This window comes from Gavia stellata, chromosome 1 (genome assembly GCF_030936135.1).
Source record: "Gavia stellata isolate bGavSte3 chromosome 1, bGavSte3.hap2, whole genome shotgun sequence".
NCBI classification, from domain to species: Eukaryota; Metazoa; Chordata; class Aves; order Gaviiformes; family Gaviidae; genus Gavia; species Gavia stellata.
The window spans coordinates 7,978,797-7,996,511 of record NC_082594.1 but is presented as its reverse complement, the minus strand read 5'-3'; the positions used below and the strand labels follow the sequence as shown (position 1 = coordinate 7,996,511).

Sequence of the window (17,715 nt, the reverse complement as noted above, 5' to 3'; positions counted from 1 at the left end):
AGGAATGTAATTGTCATACACATGAAAGGACTTTAGACAGAATGCAGATAAATGCTGTAAAGGAGGTAATGGAATTAAAGATGACATGGTGATGGGAGAGTAAGAAGTGAAAGCGAAGCGACTCAGATGTGAATGATGTTTTCTTGCAGCAAATGCACTCAGTCAAGATGTGTAGTTCTCTACAGAAAACAGCAGCTGAGGCAAAGGTAATTTCAGGGTAAGTTATTTTCAACGCTCACTGCTTTGTTTGGAGACAATAGGTGGCACTCTGCAGCTACCCGGTAACAAGGCACAGTCTAACAGCCACTGTTTCTGAAATGCATGTTTCTGCCTCCAGCTTTAACTACTTATCCCATTTACAATTTCTTCTGCGATAAATACGGCTGAAGGTAAGTTTCTAGGTGCTAACAAAGTGTACTAGCACTTTAATTCTGTGTGTGCATGTTTGATGCCCTCCTGCAGCTTTGTACCAAATACAAACAGAGAAGAGCAGCAGGGGAAATCAAGCAGAAATTAGAAAGGAGTGTGAGATGAAAACATTCCTGGACTGACAGAAGGCAGCAGAAGGGAAAAAAAATAAATAAAAAAAGAGCAAAGAAAAGAGAGAACAGGATAAAGGGAGACAGTGCATCTGGAAAGGAGAACAGGGAAGGAATTAAAAAGGTAGAGAAAGACGAAAGGAAGATTCACTATAATAGAGCCAGGAGCAAAGGAGCAAATAAAGTGCTGCAATCCACACAAATTTACAGGCTCAGAAATCAATGGGAGAATCAATTTGGATGGACTTGGTTACTTGCTTCAGGGAATGCATCAGATCAGATTCTGTAAAGCACATTATAAATTGCAGGCCTGATGTAAGAGCAAAGTATTATTAAATTAATATTTGAAACCAGTAAGTAGCAGCAAATCAGAGTGGGTAAAGCTTCAACACTTAAAACCATTTTTTCTGTCAAAAATGCGATTAACAAAAATAAATCAAGGACGTGAGGCATTTTTCCTGCTGAACTTTTTTTTGTGTTCATGTTTGCTTTATTTTTTTGTTACCTTGAAAATAGTGAAGTGCTTTATATTTGCTACCTTTGTACGGAATATTTGTTTTGATCAGTTTACTCTTTTACAATAAGAAAGCGATAAGACAAAAAAACCTGAGTATGCCTATCATCCTTCTATAGATTGTGAATCCGTAGTAATTAGAGATTTAATTTAAAAGATTAAAAACTGGACTGAAAAATGAAGGGGAAGAGCTTTCTGAAAACAAGTAATTTTTATAGTAACTAACTGAAAGAAAATCCATTTTTAATTTGCTTATTTTGTGCTGCTGGCTACATTAAAGAATACAGCCAAGTTTAGTATTCGTCTCACACTTACACGGCTCTGTCTTTCTGTTTCTTTTGCACCAGCTATAAAATTGGGGCCTTGAAAAGATGTTGTGCTTTTTGGAACATCTACAGAAATATTAAGCTCACTGGGTGCTTTCAGATATCAGACCCTAGAGAGTTCTTCAGTTATAGACAATCAATGAGGTAGCCCAAATCTGCAGGGACTAAGAAATATGGCTTTGATCTTGCTTTGGCTGCAGGTTTTTTGTTGTTTTGGTGTTGTTTTTTTTTCCAAAATGCTGTTTGCTTCACAAAGGATATTGAAATCATACATCCATCCCTGCACATGCTGATCTGGTGTTACAGTAACACACATCATAGAAAGCCCAGAAGAGTATTTATTTATCTTACTGCTTGCATTAGGGTAGCACCCAGTCTCCAGCTAAGGCCCTACAACCTCTGCGCAAAGCCCTACACCCATATAATGCAACAAAAACCATTCAAGCTACTTAACGTAGCAAATAGCAGGAGGGGAAATTGAAGTAGAGAGAAATTGTATTAGTTGGTTGAAGTCACACATCAGTTGTACATCAGGGGAAAAAAAACCCCAAATCTGAGAGCTCAAAGCACCCTTCTCTTGAGCAGTATGGTGTTTGGCTTCTGACAACTCACTGTGTGAGCAGCGAGCTGTGCCTGCTTAGAGTCAGTTGGCTAATCAAGCCATTTCTTTTTCAGTAGAATACTTCTCGTTTTCCTCTCATGCTTCAAAAAATTCTGACAACTAATTGCATGTTTATTTCAGACAGGCAAAGGGCATTCGTACTGGAAGGACCTAAAAAAGGTAATTCAAATAGATTGAGCATTCTTCTTCACAGCATGTAAGACAGAAAGCTAGGATGGGCAGAGAACGTGCCAGTGTGTACAGTGTTTTAATATCTGATTAATCACACAAGAGAGAATTTGAGATCTTAAGTGGCTGAAAGCCTGGAATGTGCACAGCCACGTTTTTAAAGGGCTCTGAAGTTCAGGCAAAACCAAACTTACTTGGCTTATTTAAATTTTTTTTAATACCTTCTACAACTCTGCATCACAACAATTTAGAGAAAAATCTATCTGTAGTGCTCTCATCTATTGTTTTATTGCGATATCACTTCTGTGGCATCTTGGATTTTACTTTTCCCCTTGTTATTCCCCTTTTAGGCTTGGCAAAATTTTCCACCACGATGTCAAGCAGCACTACCCCTTGCCTTCCTCCCCAGCCCTCCCTCTGATCGACCTTTCTTGTGAGCTTTCCAAAACACCACGACCTGGCAGACCTTCCTTCCCCAGTCGCCAGTCCTTTACCATCTCAGAGCCTAGGAGAGGCTGAACACACAGGTGTTACCCACCAGTGTTGCACCTGACCCAGTGAGAGCTGATCCCTGATTTGTGACTTTAATTATCAGTACCAAGATTTCAATTACAATTGAAAATAACAAAAATGAGGCAACCTTCCTCTTACCTATTGCTGTCACATTAGGCATCACAGTCCAGAGGGGTAACTTCGCCTTCTTAAACTGAGACACTGTTTTGGTCATGCGCAGAGCATTCATTTTCATTACGTGTAGTTGATTAGTGACTTATTATTTCATTTTACTAAACGTTGATATACTAACGACTAAGCATTCAGCCTTTAATGAGATGTTCTTTTATCATATCACATAGCAAAATTATATTTTGCTTACTACACTTACCCTTTCTGCTTGAAACAAGTACTTTATCTGTTTATTTGACTATGGTTTCCTTGGCATTTCTTCTTGTTTGAATGTTGGCATTAACTGTAGAAGCAATACTTTATCCTAACTTTAATACTGACTGAATTTTAATGCATTTATTCTGCAAACATCATGCCTAACTTGTCACAAACTTTGAAGTATATTTAATATTGGCCATGGGGCCAGGGAACCTACTGGGAGCCAGGCTTCAACCTGACTGAAGCATGCATGAGTGCACTGGCTTATACATGTGCAACTTCATTTGTTTTGTGGGAACCCCTCCGGACACCAGGCAATGCTTTCTGCTTACAGCTAGCAAGATGGATTTGGCATACAGGAATAATCTCTTATTTGAAAAACTGGTCTATATTTTTGCCATGACACCTGACATTTACTTTAAATGCACAGGAAGGAGTATGTCTCCTAGATTTGAGAAATCTCATTGATTTCTAGGGCGACAATGTAAGACAGCTAATATGCTCTTCAACTTTGAAAGGGAGAAGATTATTCCAGTACACTTATTCATTTATACTTTGTCTCACATAAGCACTTGTCTCTCTTCTCTGGTCCAGCAGGTGCATTATTTACATGCTAATAATCAGAATAAATCCTGAAAACTGCATCCCTGTTCCACCTGCTATAGCCAGCACAGGCAACTCCATACCAGAAAGGTTGCTTTGCATCCTGCTTTTAAAAACTATTGGTTCTATATTGAAACCACTTTTCTATAAACTATTACTTACAGCATTTGATGGCTCTATTTACCATGAATGCTCCAGCTTTTCAGTTTGTAAACAAAGCTAGATGAGATGGAAATGGTGATAGGCAACCGCATTGCACTGTCAGGAGACAGGAAGTATTCAAAGGCTAAGAGAATACCTAAAAATAGCAGTGCCTCGAAGCCATGTTTCGAAATATCAATACATAGTCTGCTAGTAGCAAGCATCCAGAGTTACTTTATATAAGACACTTTAGAAACACAAAGCAGTCTGTAATATCTGTCCTGTTCAGAATAAAAATTCTTACCCTTAGTCATGGTTCAAATGCTGTTTATTTATGTATAAATATTTATATATATTTGAGATACTCAGTCACGTTGATAAAATTGTTTAAAATTTCCATCAAAACACTCTTGATCAAATAAGTTGAAACCCAGTTTCTAAGCAGCTCAGCAGACGAGATGAGTGGTAGCATATAAAATACAATTTAGTCTGAATGTCAGCTGCAGAGAGAATAGCTATCACGCACCACTAACATTACAGCTTCGTGCAATAGTACAGCAGGATTTCCAAATAACAGGTTTTACTTTTCATCCAATATTTTTCCTATTTTGAATACTCACAGTTAAAATTGTTCATTAAAACCATTTAAAAAAACTCAGACTAACAATATTTTCAAATCCAAACATTATAGTTTTCTTGTTTTTAAGCCATGCAAATAAACCATTAGGGAAGTTACTAATTAGATCGCACTAACAATGACATCAAACACCTGTGAAGTTCATGCTTTTATACACATAATAAATCTGTTCACCTCACGTACAGTTATTACACTGTGAAGAATATATGGCTTGAATATAAAGAAAATTTAATCTTTAAAGACATCTTCATTTTTTTCACCTTGCCACTCATCTTTTTGCTCTACATGAAGTCCACAAAAGCCCTCCCTAAAAAAAAAAAAATTTTTACATATGAATCCATTATCTAGATGAAAAAACTACTAAAGTTTTTTAAAAAATCTGTAGCCAGCTCAATTATCACATCTTCAGCAGGGTGGAAAGGAATAAATGCCAGTGAATGCAATTCTCCCTGTATTTCTTTAACTTTCCCATATTTCATTTCTCCTTCACAGGACCCAGTAATTATATTACTTCAGTGACTACAGAGTCAGTCACACAGACCCAGCATGCAGGCCACGTACCTAGATGGTGCCAGGGACGCCTGGCAGGTAAAGCAGCTATTTACAAAGTGCATCTCAAAAGCAATATAATGAGTCACCTAAATACAGGGCTCTACTGTTGGAAACCTGGTTCCTAAAAGAGAAAAGCAAATTTGTTTTGACCTCAAATTGTATTAGCTATAAACATACTTAGCAGCATGGACTTCACAAAAACTTTAGAATAAATCGAGATTTAACATAATGAAATATTTAGGGCTGAGCTGATTACTTATTTTTGCTCAGCGGTGTAACAGGCTAACAGTCCCACTTTCCTATGTGAAATGAAATGTGACTCGGTGTAAGTTGATTAGTAATAATTACAAGCCAGATATTCTTCTACCTCCTGAACAGCAGGAGACCTGTAATATCAACTGCAGATTTCCCGTGCTCTAATGATTCATACACAATATATGCAAGTTGTCTGCATGGCCAATACAGGTTCTGCCATTTCTCTAAAAATTCCTGTAGACAGATTGATTTCTAAATTTCAATAGGAGTTTAAAACTGTAGGATACCTCCTATTAGACAAAGTCAGAGATATCGTAACAGAATTTCTTTCCTTAAATCTCAGTTTAGCAAATTCTTTTTTTTTTGTTATTTTTTCCTTTTTTTTTGTTATTTTTTCCTTTTTTTTTTCTCCAATCACCATTTTAATTGATAAATTTGTTCTTGAAGCTCAGTTTTATTTCAAACGTCAATTTATTCATGAGTGGATTTGAGGAAAAGACAGGGGAATTTGTTATGACTCTTTCTGTTTGTTACAGAGGAAGAGAGAGCGAAAGTAAAATAAACCCAAATTGAGGGTGTTTAAGCACTGAGACAGGCTGCCCAGAACTTGTGCAGTCTCCAATTTGGTGATAGTCACAGCTTCACTGGACAACACCTGGAGCAACCTAATCTAACCTGAAATTAGCCCTGTTTTGAGCAAGAAGATTAGATGATCAGGGCTTCATTTATTGAATTACCTTCTAGATGACAGCCCTTAAGCCATATGCACCTTTCCTGTAGCAATTTCATTATTCAGTCTTGTTTTCAATGAATAATTACTATAGCTGTCCTACACATTTTAAATAAAAACTTAAAATCTTAGATCTTAGATCTAGATAAGAAAGAAAAAATTGAGACTTGTGAGAATAACATTTCAGGCTTCACTTAAGAGTGGATTATTTCACATGTCTACCATTTTATTTCCTGACTGCACCACAGTAAGGTTGTAACATAAACCAAAATACAACAAGATAACATCCTTCCTCTGTGGAATTCTCATTTTAGATTCTCACTTTTATCACAAGAAAGAAAAGCTTTGAAATAGGACCTGAGAGCAGCCAATGGCAAGTTATTACCCATGCCTACAAAATATTTCAAACAGTTCCATATTTCTGTGGGAGAAGAGAAGCAAATCTAACATTTTTTGTAACCTATGCCACTCAGTGCAACCAAAATCTGTGTTTGTTAAATATCAGCTTTTCTATTGTCATAAAGATGCAAAAATATTAAATGTGGTTGTGAATTATTCATATTTTACCCAATTATTTCTGTTAAAATGGAGTCCATTAAGTACTCAGAGCTACACCTCTGCAATTAACACATTAATATACACAGATACACACCAGCACAGGATCATTATTCTCTATCAGTATTTCTTCATCCTTAGTTTAGGACACTGCTTTGTCAAAATGAACTCATGCATACATTAAGAAAATAGAATAAGACTTCACTCGGTATTTCTATGATTAGTGGGAACCATTTTACAGCTAACACATGTAAAAATTAATACTAGTCAAGTGAGATGAATTGAAGAAATTGTAGTTAATATAACTCCATGACAGATATTCTCATCTCCATGAAAACCAAACCTTTCAGTTTAAGTATCTAAAAAGGATCAGTACTAATTTGAAAGTATTTATTTCTGCATCTCACAGACTTAAACACTATGGTATGCAAAACCACATCTAGTTAACAGCTATGTGTGTGTGGGTAGTTCAGTGTTGGGCTTAGTGGTATCTGAGAGCTCTACAGGCAGCTTCAACAGAGAATCATCTTACCCTTCCACAGAAATGGTCCGCTGCAAGCTCACCGTGGGTGGACGCGTTGCAGTGCTGTGCTGGGAATGACTGTATGACCAAGGAAGAATAAAGAAAAATATTTGTTAAAGAAATACAAGTTTCCCTTATTCGTATTGTCTCTAGCAGTTTAGCTAAGGCAAAAATAGAAATAACAGATTGTTTTACACGTGTCTAAAGCATTTTGACTTCAGTGATGCTCATCCCTTCAGAAAAGGGCTCAACCCTACAATCTCTCTTGTTTAAAATCAGGTGTCGTTCCTCATTAAGAGCAGACAATGAAGAGAATAATATATATATGTACACACACAGTTCAGTGACTTAAAATAACTTAGATGCTAAATTGTTCTGCTAAATATACGAACTATAAAACACAAAGTTAATTTCAGAGCAGAAGGTAAAACAGTAAATTATAATGTTATCAATCTAATTCCCAGTGCCTCAGGCAGAATGCTCAGTAGAAGAAGACATGCACTGCTTACAATTGCACCATAATGTAACTTTGAATTTTACAAATTTCAACCGACATTCACTATTTCTAGCAGATTTTAAGTAGCTTGAGTTCGTTCCACATGAAATTATATCAGTCTAAGACACAACATTTAGAAAAAAACATGATATTTTCTAAGCAAAACACAGACTCTGTGAAAGAAAAATCTTTTTGATTGAAAATCCTGAGGTCTAATGGCTTCTTTCGTATGTGTTGTCATGGTTGAGGAACCTAGTTACTATATTACATAAACCCAATAAATTACAAAGTATTTGTTAACTTCGGTATTGTATTATTGTATAATAGTATTGTACCATTACTATTCATGTAAATATAAATGGATAACAACACAGCATCAGTAAAAGGCAGTTTTGTGGTAATAAATTGCATTCCTTATCCAAGACAATGTGTTTAAAGATAAAAAGCAGAACCTTCTGGGTGTACCCTCTGATCAGTTTAAATGGCTACAGAGCATATACCCAGTATTAATAATGTAAAGTACACATTAAAAATAAATCTTTAAGTCAGTTTTATGTCACTGATTCTACTAAATGCAGAATTTGTCTTGCTTTCACGTTTTAGTTATATACCAACTTGAGCTGTTTGTTCAGAAGCAGCACACCTTATTTTCATTAAAACTGAGACATTCAATGTTAGCAAGCAACACATCTATTTTACATGCATTTTCCCTTGTAGCATACCCAATGCTGTTTGTCTGACAGAAGAGATATGATTTTTCAGTGTAGCACATACAGTTGTGACACATGGTATCATGCCACAAGACAAACAAAAGACCTGCTACCTGCCGGTATTCCCTGTTGCAACCATTCTGCTCTTGTGTCATGTCAGTAAACTGCTGTACTCATCCTTGTTCTGAGTATTTCAGAAAGTTTGTAGGAAAGTATATTCCCCTTGTAAGAAGAACTAGAGAGCTTTTTAGCTGTTCTATAGCAAAACATAGAACATAGGATGTACAGGAGTATCATGAGTCTCTGGCATCATGGTGTGACCAGAATAGTTGAGTTAGACAAACATTGCCAAATAATATTTTATGAATATTGGTTAAAATTTCACAATAAGTTTGCAACCTGCAAATGACTTAGGATGTGTATTTTTAAACTACCCTTTTTTAGTGTTTAGGCATTTTTAAAAATTTAAAGTTTAGGTTGTGGCTTTTCTTCTGTTTCTCTCCCTCTACAGAGCTGGAAGGGAACATACATCCTTAGGTTCCTGTACTGGCTTCCCATGCAAAATTAATAAGGAAGGAAATAGCCTCTCCCCTGAATTTTCCCCCTGTAGACATGAAACGGCACAGCAGAGCCATAACTCCTCCATCTTTCCCTGTGCAGCTTGACTCTCAGAAACTTTTTTCCCTTAAGTTGCATCAAGAGATGCAAAAATACGGCTGGTACAAGGAACAAGAACCCAACAGAGAGGAGGGATGATGATGCATGTCACAGCCCTCTAAGTCACACTGTATGTCAAGGTCTGTTTCTAAGAGAAGGATGGCAAAGCTGTGCCTGAGCTATACTGCTGATGCCAAACCTGCAATGGAGACTTGAAAAGCAGCTCATATTCTTGCAACAGATGCTACATATTTTATGGGGAAAAAATCTATTAACAAGGCATGGCAAGTTAGCAACTGAAGGTTTCATGCAGGAATTGGGTTTATTTCACCAATGTTGTGTAGCGTTCTCTTTTTCGAAGGAATGTTGTCAAGGAAAGGGAAGCTGAGGAATGACAGCTGATAGGGCACTTTGCCTTAAAACTTTTCATCCACCTCTCCCTGTTTGAAGATCTCCTCCTTACAACCAGAGCCGCAATATCTACATCCAACCACAAGTAGCCAAACCGGCTCGAATTCTGAGAGCTTCGTTTCTTTTCCCAAAAAAGATTTCAGCATTGCCCTATTTTTACTACAGCAAACTTATTTATATAACTCTGACCAGCTTCAAAATGAGCAAAATTACAATAGCATTAACGGTAGGATTTTCAGTTGCTAAGTGCTAAAACCAAATAATTTCACATTTATCTACAGAATTAGTAACTGAAGGTGGTCACAAAAACATATTGAATAGTAATCACTTGGGATGTGACTATGTTTGGATGTTTCAAATAAAAAAAAGGGCTACATTCACCAAAAGTAATTTACAGAATGGTGAATTATTGCTCCTGCACTGGAAGGTTCAAAAAGAGGAAAGGGACCAGCCTGATCACTGTAATAGACTCTCAGTCCCCACAGTCATTCTGTGCTGCCCAGAGAGGCTGTGGAGTCTCCTTCTCTGGAGATATTCCAAACTCGCCCGGATGCATTCCTGTGCGACCTGCTCTAGGTGACCCTGCTCTGGCGGGGGGTTGGACTGGATGATCTCCAGAGGTCCCTTCCAACCCCTGTCATTCTGTGTGATTCTGTGATTCTGCATTTTACTGATGAATTCAACTACCTTTGAGGATTGATACTTAACCCAGGCTACTTTCTGCAAAACCTGAAGGTTATAACCTCTCTGTTTCTAAATATTTTATATAGTGGATGAATAAAGACCACGAATTTTGTCACCATACTATTCATAATGGCCTTTACAGAATCAGAAAAAACTCTTAGTCTTTATAAAAGATCTCTGACATCACACACTTTTCTTTAACATGGAACAAATTACCATTCTGAACATAGACCTACCTAGATCTAAAGCTGGTATTGGCTGCACTCTCATAAATTTATTACTGGATTTCACTATTTAGGTATGTTTAAAAAATTGGACATCTTTTTATAAATGCAAATTATTGTCATAGAATCATAGAATCATTTAGGTTGGAAAAGACCTTTAAGATCAAAATTATTGTTTAAAACATATGATTTCTATTTAGAAAGGTTGGTGAAAATGCTATTTATGAGCTTTCTAAGGAAAATCATTGTTGAAACACAAAATTGAAATGAGAGCAAAGAGCATTTCCACAAGTGATTAGGAGTACCAGGTTCCTTGATTTTGGGTGTCCAGCCTAAAACGCTTCCAAACCCCTGCTTTACCAAAAGAGGATACTCATCCTTTTCAGAAAATCAGATGTGCAACATCTCAGCAGAAGGGCAAGGTACCCAGGACTCACTAATCACTCTCCTCAGCCACTTGAGAAATTGTGCCGTGCGACCACATCTGCTTGGTAGTTACCCTCACACAGCATTGTTATGGCTGGAGCAAGAAGCAGCAAATCAACCGAAGGATTATCCAGACAGGCTGGCAAAAGAAGAGTGTTCAGAGGGAAGTGCAGATTCTTGGGAAAACAAAACACATTTCAATGATGGAGTGAAAAAAAAGAGACTAGGATGGCCATATTATTTTCAATTCTATCAGATGCTCTATTAAGTAATGTAATCCCATAACAAGTATGAATTAAAGCAATGATTTCAATTCAGTATTCTCCTGAAATTACCAAACCAGTATTCCTCCCTGGAACGACTATGTTGTAACGCAGAGCTGTGCAAGGAACCTTGTATCTCACTCCTTCCAAGCAAGGGGCTCAGCTATTCACAATGTTCCACCCATTAGAAACCCTTTTCCAATCCTAGGTATTTGTGACATAGAGTTCAAATGATTCCTCAGCTTTTTCATGAAAATAATTCATAACTGGTGATAAGAAACCTCCTTTTTGTACATAATTATAAAAAACAAGTTTGATGCTCAATACAAGCTTATGCCTTCTAAGGTAATGTCATGAATTACAATGACACCTAAAAATCAAAAATGCAGTTTAATCATTGCTTGACACAAGTGGCTATCCAGTTGGAGACAGAAATAACAGTCTGATACCATTCCTGACTTATTTAAAAGATAAAGCTCCCGGTGGCTTCTCTCAAAGTGGAGGAACCAGCAGAAAGCAAGCTGTTTCCATCATATGCTTAATACACTTGTGCATGTGTCACGTCTTTTGTGGCACAAAAGAAAATAAAACGTCTGAGTTACTGCCACCAACATTTTCTATGATGCATGCCTAACCATAGACACTTACGTCCCTATTGAGATATGTAGGTAAGTAACGTATTTGTACACTCACAGGTCTAAGTATTCAAAGTTCAACATTTAGGCTTATAAAAATGCTACCCTTTCTCTGAAATGATACAGAATGAAATGTCTCAATAGTTTTAATAATATAAAGTAATAATATTTCAATATACTACTCAGTACTACAGTTACACAAGATAGATTTTCCCTGAAGAAATGAATCTCACATCCTGTAAAATACCAGTTTTAACTTAATTCCATTTAATTTTAGTCATTGAGACAAGAGGAATATACTATTCTTGTAAGACAATTCATATGAGTGAAGGAACAAAGAATAAGATTCTAAATGAATAATAAAGGGCAAAACAGGGAGCAAAGAATCCAACCTCTCTTTTTTAATGGGTTTGGTTTTTGTTTTAAACCTACTTCCTAGGCAAGACCTGGCATTTTGTGACTTTGTTAAATACTGAAAATACAGCAGCCTAGTGTCAACATATTTTTTCAATGTTTATTATGAAAATAATAATAGCAATAAGTATAGTGACAAGAAGGTGAGTAGCCAGTCTCATTAGTTTTAATTTTGTTCTAGCCCAAGGATGCTTTGAAGGCACTTCTGCTGTGTGGGTGATGCTGAAACTGGAGACAGCATCATAAACCCTTCTTTCTCTGTAGGGACCACATGAACTACCGCCTTCCCTTCACAAATGACACTTTCACCAGCGCACACTATCCCAGTGAAACCCCTACCCGGGATGAAACAGTCACGTTAGGGAAACATTTATTGTGTTTTAAACTTCTATAATGCAATTTGGCAGCTAGAAATAAGGACAAACCAGCATTAAGGGATCAGACTGCATGAAATTCAAATCAGAGTTCATCCCAAAGCCTGCTCATTGCATTGATGGTGCAAGAAAGAAGGTTGTTACAATCTAAAATTTTTCCTGGTCTCTTTTGCTCATACAAAACCAATACACATTGTCTTTACACACCGAATACTAGAAAAGTCACCAGCTTTCCTCTCCCAACCCACCTCCCACCAACAAAGAACAGTTGTCCTCTATTTGCTATAGCTCTGATTTAGGAAACATTTTGTTTTCATATGTCTTTGTTTTGAAAGTCAAAACTGACAACATAAAAGTCATTATTTGCTTCCTAAATCAATTGACCTGCATCTTCTCATAAAGAAGTAGTGGTGCAGCTAGTGGCATAGGTTGACTAGAGACCTCTCTGAACACCAGCTTTGGAGCAGCATTCTTGAGGTCCCAATTCTGAAACTGCCACACAGAAGGGAAGTACACAAACTACATTTGTCTATCAGTACATTCTGTGCAGAACACGCCCACCCTAACAAAAAGACAAAACTAGAGCTCCAAGTTATTCTTTGCTATTCACAATACTAAAAGAAAAAAAATTGATAAACACAATATTGAAAAAGTTCTACTGGAGAACAGTGTTTGGTTTTATGATGTATTCCCAGCATGTTGTTTCTTATGTCAAGGACTGGAGGTAGCAGTGCAGTTGTTTATAAAGCTTCTAAGCCTTTGCTTTGATGGATGTAAGAGTTTAAGAAGGCAACATGCTTTAATTCCATTAATGTGGAATTTTAATTCAGCTCAGTGAAGTGAAACCAGCTTTTCCTGATGCTGCTGACAGCTAAACTTCTAACTTAAATGAGTTTTTGCTCTCCTGTGGGATTAATTAGAAGACCAGAGAGTCCTTTTTTTTAGTATTAATCTTATCTCAGCTACAAACACCTTGATAATATCCAGTACTGACAGCTACTGACCCGTATTAGAAGCGTCAAACTAACCAGACAGTCACCCATCAGAGGCAAATAGGAAACTTCAGAGAATAGGACATTCCACCCTGCTACTTTCAGATCACCCTCAGGCAACAAAGCCACACACAAGATGTAACACTGTTTTCATGCACAGGCACATGCAGTGAGGATTTTTGGACTGACTTAGCAACCATAATCTTTTTTTTAAATGGCATCTGTACATATATTCTACAAACAGTATTGCTAGGCTAAATGCCTACCCAGTGGAAAACAGAAAAGAAACAAAATGAAGGATTAGGCTGTCACTCTGTGTACAAATATGTAGAATAAGGCCACACTACATCTCTGCTCAGGTTCTCTGGAGTAATTTCACTTCCACAAGTAAAGCCAACGAGGTTGCTGACCTCTCCCTCCTCTCCTCCCTCTCTCCCTCTCTCCCTCCCTTCCTCCCTCCCTCCCTCCCTCCCTTCCTTCCTTCCTTCCTTCCTTCCTTCCCTCCCTCCCTCCCTCCCTCCCTCCCTCCCTCCCTCCCTCTGTGCTGGTTTTGGCTGGGGTAGAGTTAATGTTCTTCACAGTAGCTAGTATGGGGCTGTGTTTTGGGTTTGTGCTGGAAACAGTGTTGATACACAGGGATGTTTTAGTTACTGCTGAGCAGTGCTCACACAGAGTCAAGGCCTTTTCTGCTCCTCACACCACCCCACCAGCGAGTGGGCTGGGGGTGCACAAGGAGTTGGGAGGGGACACAGCCGGGACAGCTGACCCCAACTGACCAAAGGGATATTCCATACCATATGATGTCATGCTCAGCATATAATGCTGGGGGAAGAAGAAGGAAGGGGGGGACATTTGGAGTGATGGTGTCTGTCTGCCCAAGTAACCGTTACACGTGATGGGGTGTTGATTTCCTGGGGATGGCTGAACACCTGCCTGCAGATGGGAAGTGGTGAATGAATTCCTCGTCTTGCTTTGCTTGTGTGTGTGGCCTTTGCTTTACCTATTAAACTGTCTTTATCTAAACCGACAAGCTTTCTCACTTTTACTCTTCTGATTCTCTCCCCCATCCCAGCTCGGGGGGAGTGAGCGAGTGGCTGGGTGGTGCTTAGTTGCTGGCTGGGGTTAAACCACGACACCCTCCCTCCCTCCCTTCCTCCCTCCCTTCCTTCCTTCCTCCCTCCCTTCCCTCCTTCCTTCCCTCCTTCCCTTCCTTCCTTCCTTCCTGCCTTACTTTCCTTCCTTCCTTCCTGCCTTCCTGCCTTCCTGCCTCCCTTTCCCTCCTTCCTTCCTCCCTCCCTTCCCTGCCTCCTTCCCTCCCTTCCTTTCCTTCCTTCCTTCCTTCCTTCCTTCCTTCCTTCCTTCCTTCCTTCCTTCCTTCCTTCCTTCCTTCCTTCCTTCCTTCCTTCCTTCCTTCCTTCCTTCCTTCCTTCCCCAAACACTAGACAAGGAGAAGTGGTTAGCCACATCCCGCAAGTTAAAGCATTTGAGTTACTGCAGCCCTAAATTGGCATCGTATAGATAGCAATAAGGCAGAATGCAAGGTGAAACTGTGACTCAGAGGAATGCTTCAGCTCCCGGAATAAAGCTAATTATCCACCTTTGTTAGCAGTGCGCCTAATCAGCACCTATCTTCAAAGTGGTGAAACATCCACTGACCTCAAATCTGCTTCTGTATGGCTGAGGTAATTGCAGGAGATAATGATAAGCTTTAAAATATAAAAAGTATGCTTATCTGAGAAGGAATTGTTGTTTTAGTTTGAAATATAATATTTAAAACAATTGAAGAAGTTTGGAACGATGTGGGGGAACTGAAAATAATTAGGAATGCTGTCTAAAGGAGTAGAGTGGAGAGGTTATACTGTTGATGGAGTTTCACACGTAGTCTGTTGTTCCCATGTAGGGTAAATACAGACTTACACAGTCCTGTGAAGAACACAGGACTGAGCAAATGAGGCATACTGAGTGAAAACGATGAGAAAAAAATACTGTGTCAAATCGATGCAGAATTAAGTGGAACAAATGTTTAGGAAACGTGAGACCTGTTTTAATAACTCAGACATGGCACCCTGCTCTTTTGGGAGGTTATTTTGTTCTAGACGTCACTGTTAGATATTGATTTCTGTTATAACACACATTTTAAAATTTTGCTTAAATTCCTCCCTTTCACCCCATCCTGCTTCTAATTCATTATGTTTCTTGTTCATAGCTTCTCCTCATACTTTGGATAGACTAGGGTTTTTGGAAGTGGGACACCTAAATCTCCATTGCATTCCAAGACATTCTGCTACTGCTAAAAAAATAAATCTCAAGTCTTCCTACTAGCTTCTCAGGTTTATTATTATTATTATTATTGTTGTTGTTTATGTTATTGTAATGAATATGAAGACTGATAAAGCTCCACCTAGGAGCTGAAATACTCCCTGATGAAGTTAGTTTGACCAGCTGAGGACTGTGGTTTACATGTCAAAATATTTGCAACAAGTGAAAACCATACGTAGGTATGTATGAAAAAAAAGGGGGAATGGTAGAGAAGAGAAAATGTCACCTTCTCAGTTGCTTAAGCAATAGTAGATGGAAATGGTCCATGAACATAACAACTGAGTTTGGCTCTAATTACAGTTGTGGAAGAGGATGCAGTGCTACGTTCATGAATTTAAATAGGGAACGTTTGTTTAGGAATGACAAAAAACTTCCTGACGCACCCTGCATGGCCTCCCAATTACCTATGTCTCTTGGTACCCTGGTACCAGTGCCTAATACAGTGCTGAGTTTTCAATTTCTCGTGGAGAAAGCAGCTATCACCTCCTCCCTACTCTTTGACATGATGCTTATGTAATTCAACATCACTAAGGTTTTTTTGCCATGCTGCTACACTCAAACGGCGTACTTCATTTACTGTTTGCTATCACTCCTAATTTTCTTCTGGCATTAGTGCTTTCCAAGCATTACCATTCCAACAAATTGCACAGGGTGTAAGAGAATTGGAGACGGTTTGATTTCTATGTGACAGAACAACAAGCATTCTTGCTGGGTACAAAGAAATCAGCTTCACCTAAGGAAAACACATGCTCTAGTACAGAAAAATGTCTTAATCAGTCGTCTTCCATAATGTAATAGAAAGAAAGACATGCTTTAGAAAAAAACTTCTATTAAGGATGTCTGGAGACACTAAATAATGAGAACATGTTGAAACAATTCATAGGCAGAGTGCCAAGGTTTGTCGTATTATATGGCTGGAAAGTGTCATTCAGCTTTTCACTCATTTTACACATACCATTATTTGCCATGCTTGATTTCAAATGCCAGTATTTTTCCTATTAAAAATGGAAAGCAATAATATGTGCATCCCTATATGTACAGTCTTTCTTTGGGTATTGATGCAAGTGATAAGAGTAGGAAACATAAATTTTCAAGTAGAAGCTTGGATTCCCCAGTTTTCAGCCACTCTGCTGGCCCACTCCCCTTCCCATTGCACACAGCTGGTGTAACTGCATTTACCCCCAGCATGAAGAGATGCGGATGGTGGCCTAGGGCCGCCACAGCTGAGCCTCTGCTGCAGGGCTCTCGTTGAGATGGGTGCGCAGGGAGTACGTAGCGCAATTTCCATCAGTAGCTGTTCTGTGGCAACTGCAGTACACAGCACTCACCGCTGCCCCGTAACACCAGTGTTGATGTATTTCTAGACCTGTGCATTGCTTCTGTAATGAAACATTTATTGCACACAAAGCTTATTCAGGTTCTGTGCAAGTAACAGCACAAGTATCTGCACCAAAATCCCTTTCCAGTTTAAGCAAATGTCAAAAGACGTTAGCAAGGACTTGAAAAATGTGTCCATTTTAAGAACCTTTGAATGGCAAAACTTAGATGGAAATCAAGGAATATCTCAGAAGTTTTAGGAAAACTCATTTAGGTACAATAGGAAGAATCATATAAGATCTGCAGTCCAAAAATACCAAATTGCACATTTACCAGTTGCATTGTTAGGGGAAGAAGGAAAAAAAAGAAATCATAGAATCATTTAGGTTGGAAAAGACCTTTAAGATCATCAAGTCCAACCGTAAACCTAACCCTGCCAAGTCCACCACTAAACCACGTCCCCAGGCGCCTCATCCACACAATGAGTGGGGAAGTTTTCTAGTAAGGAAATTGCTCCTATTGTCTAAAGAAAAAGCTCCTCTAATTTATGGTCTGTGAATACAGCATAAATTCTGAAATACTGTAAACTAGGAAATTGTTCATAACAATGCTAACAGCCAGAAAGACCTTGAATTTCAGAAAGTGTTAAGACCAGAATTTTTAGATGAACTGGTTTATTTTTGTCAATAGAACTGGATGAACTGGATTATTTTTGTGTGGAAATTCAGTCTCATAGGAGATATGTT

The 17,715-nt window shown here is 38.4% G+C and overlaps 1 protein-coding gene across 7 annotated transcripts in view; it reads right to left on the bottom strand.

The window, feature by feature from the left end:
- The window catches only part of DLG2 (discs large MAGUK scaffold protein 2), a 660,722-nt gene that overhangs the window by 232,672 nt on the left and 410,335 nt on the right, over positions 1-17,715 (bottom strand). For all 7 annotated transcript variants that reach the window (XM_059823460.1, XM_059823481.1, XM_059823437.1 and 4 more), the window contains one exon: positions 7,057-7,125. In XM_059823460.1, the coding sequence (XP_059679443.1) occupies positions 7,057-7,125 (69 nt within the window). The remainder of the gene's footprint in view (positions 1-7,056; positions 7,126-17,715) is intronic.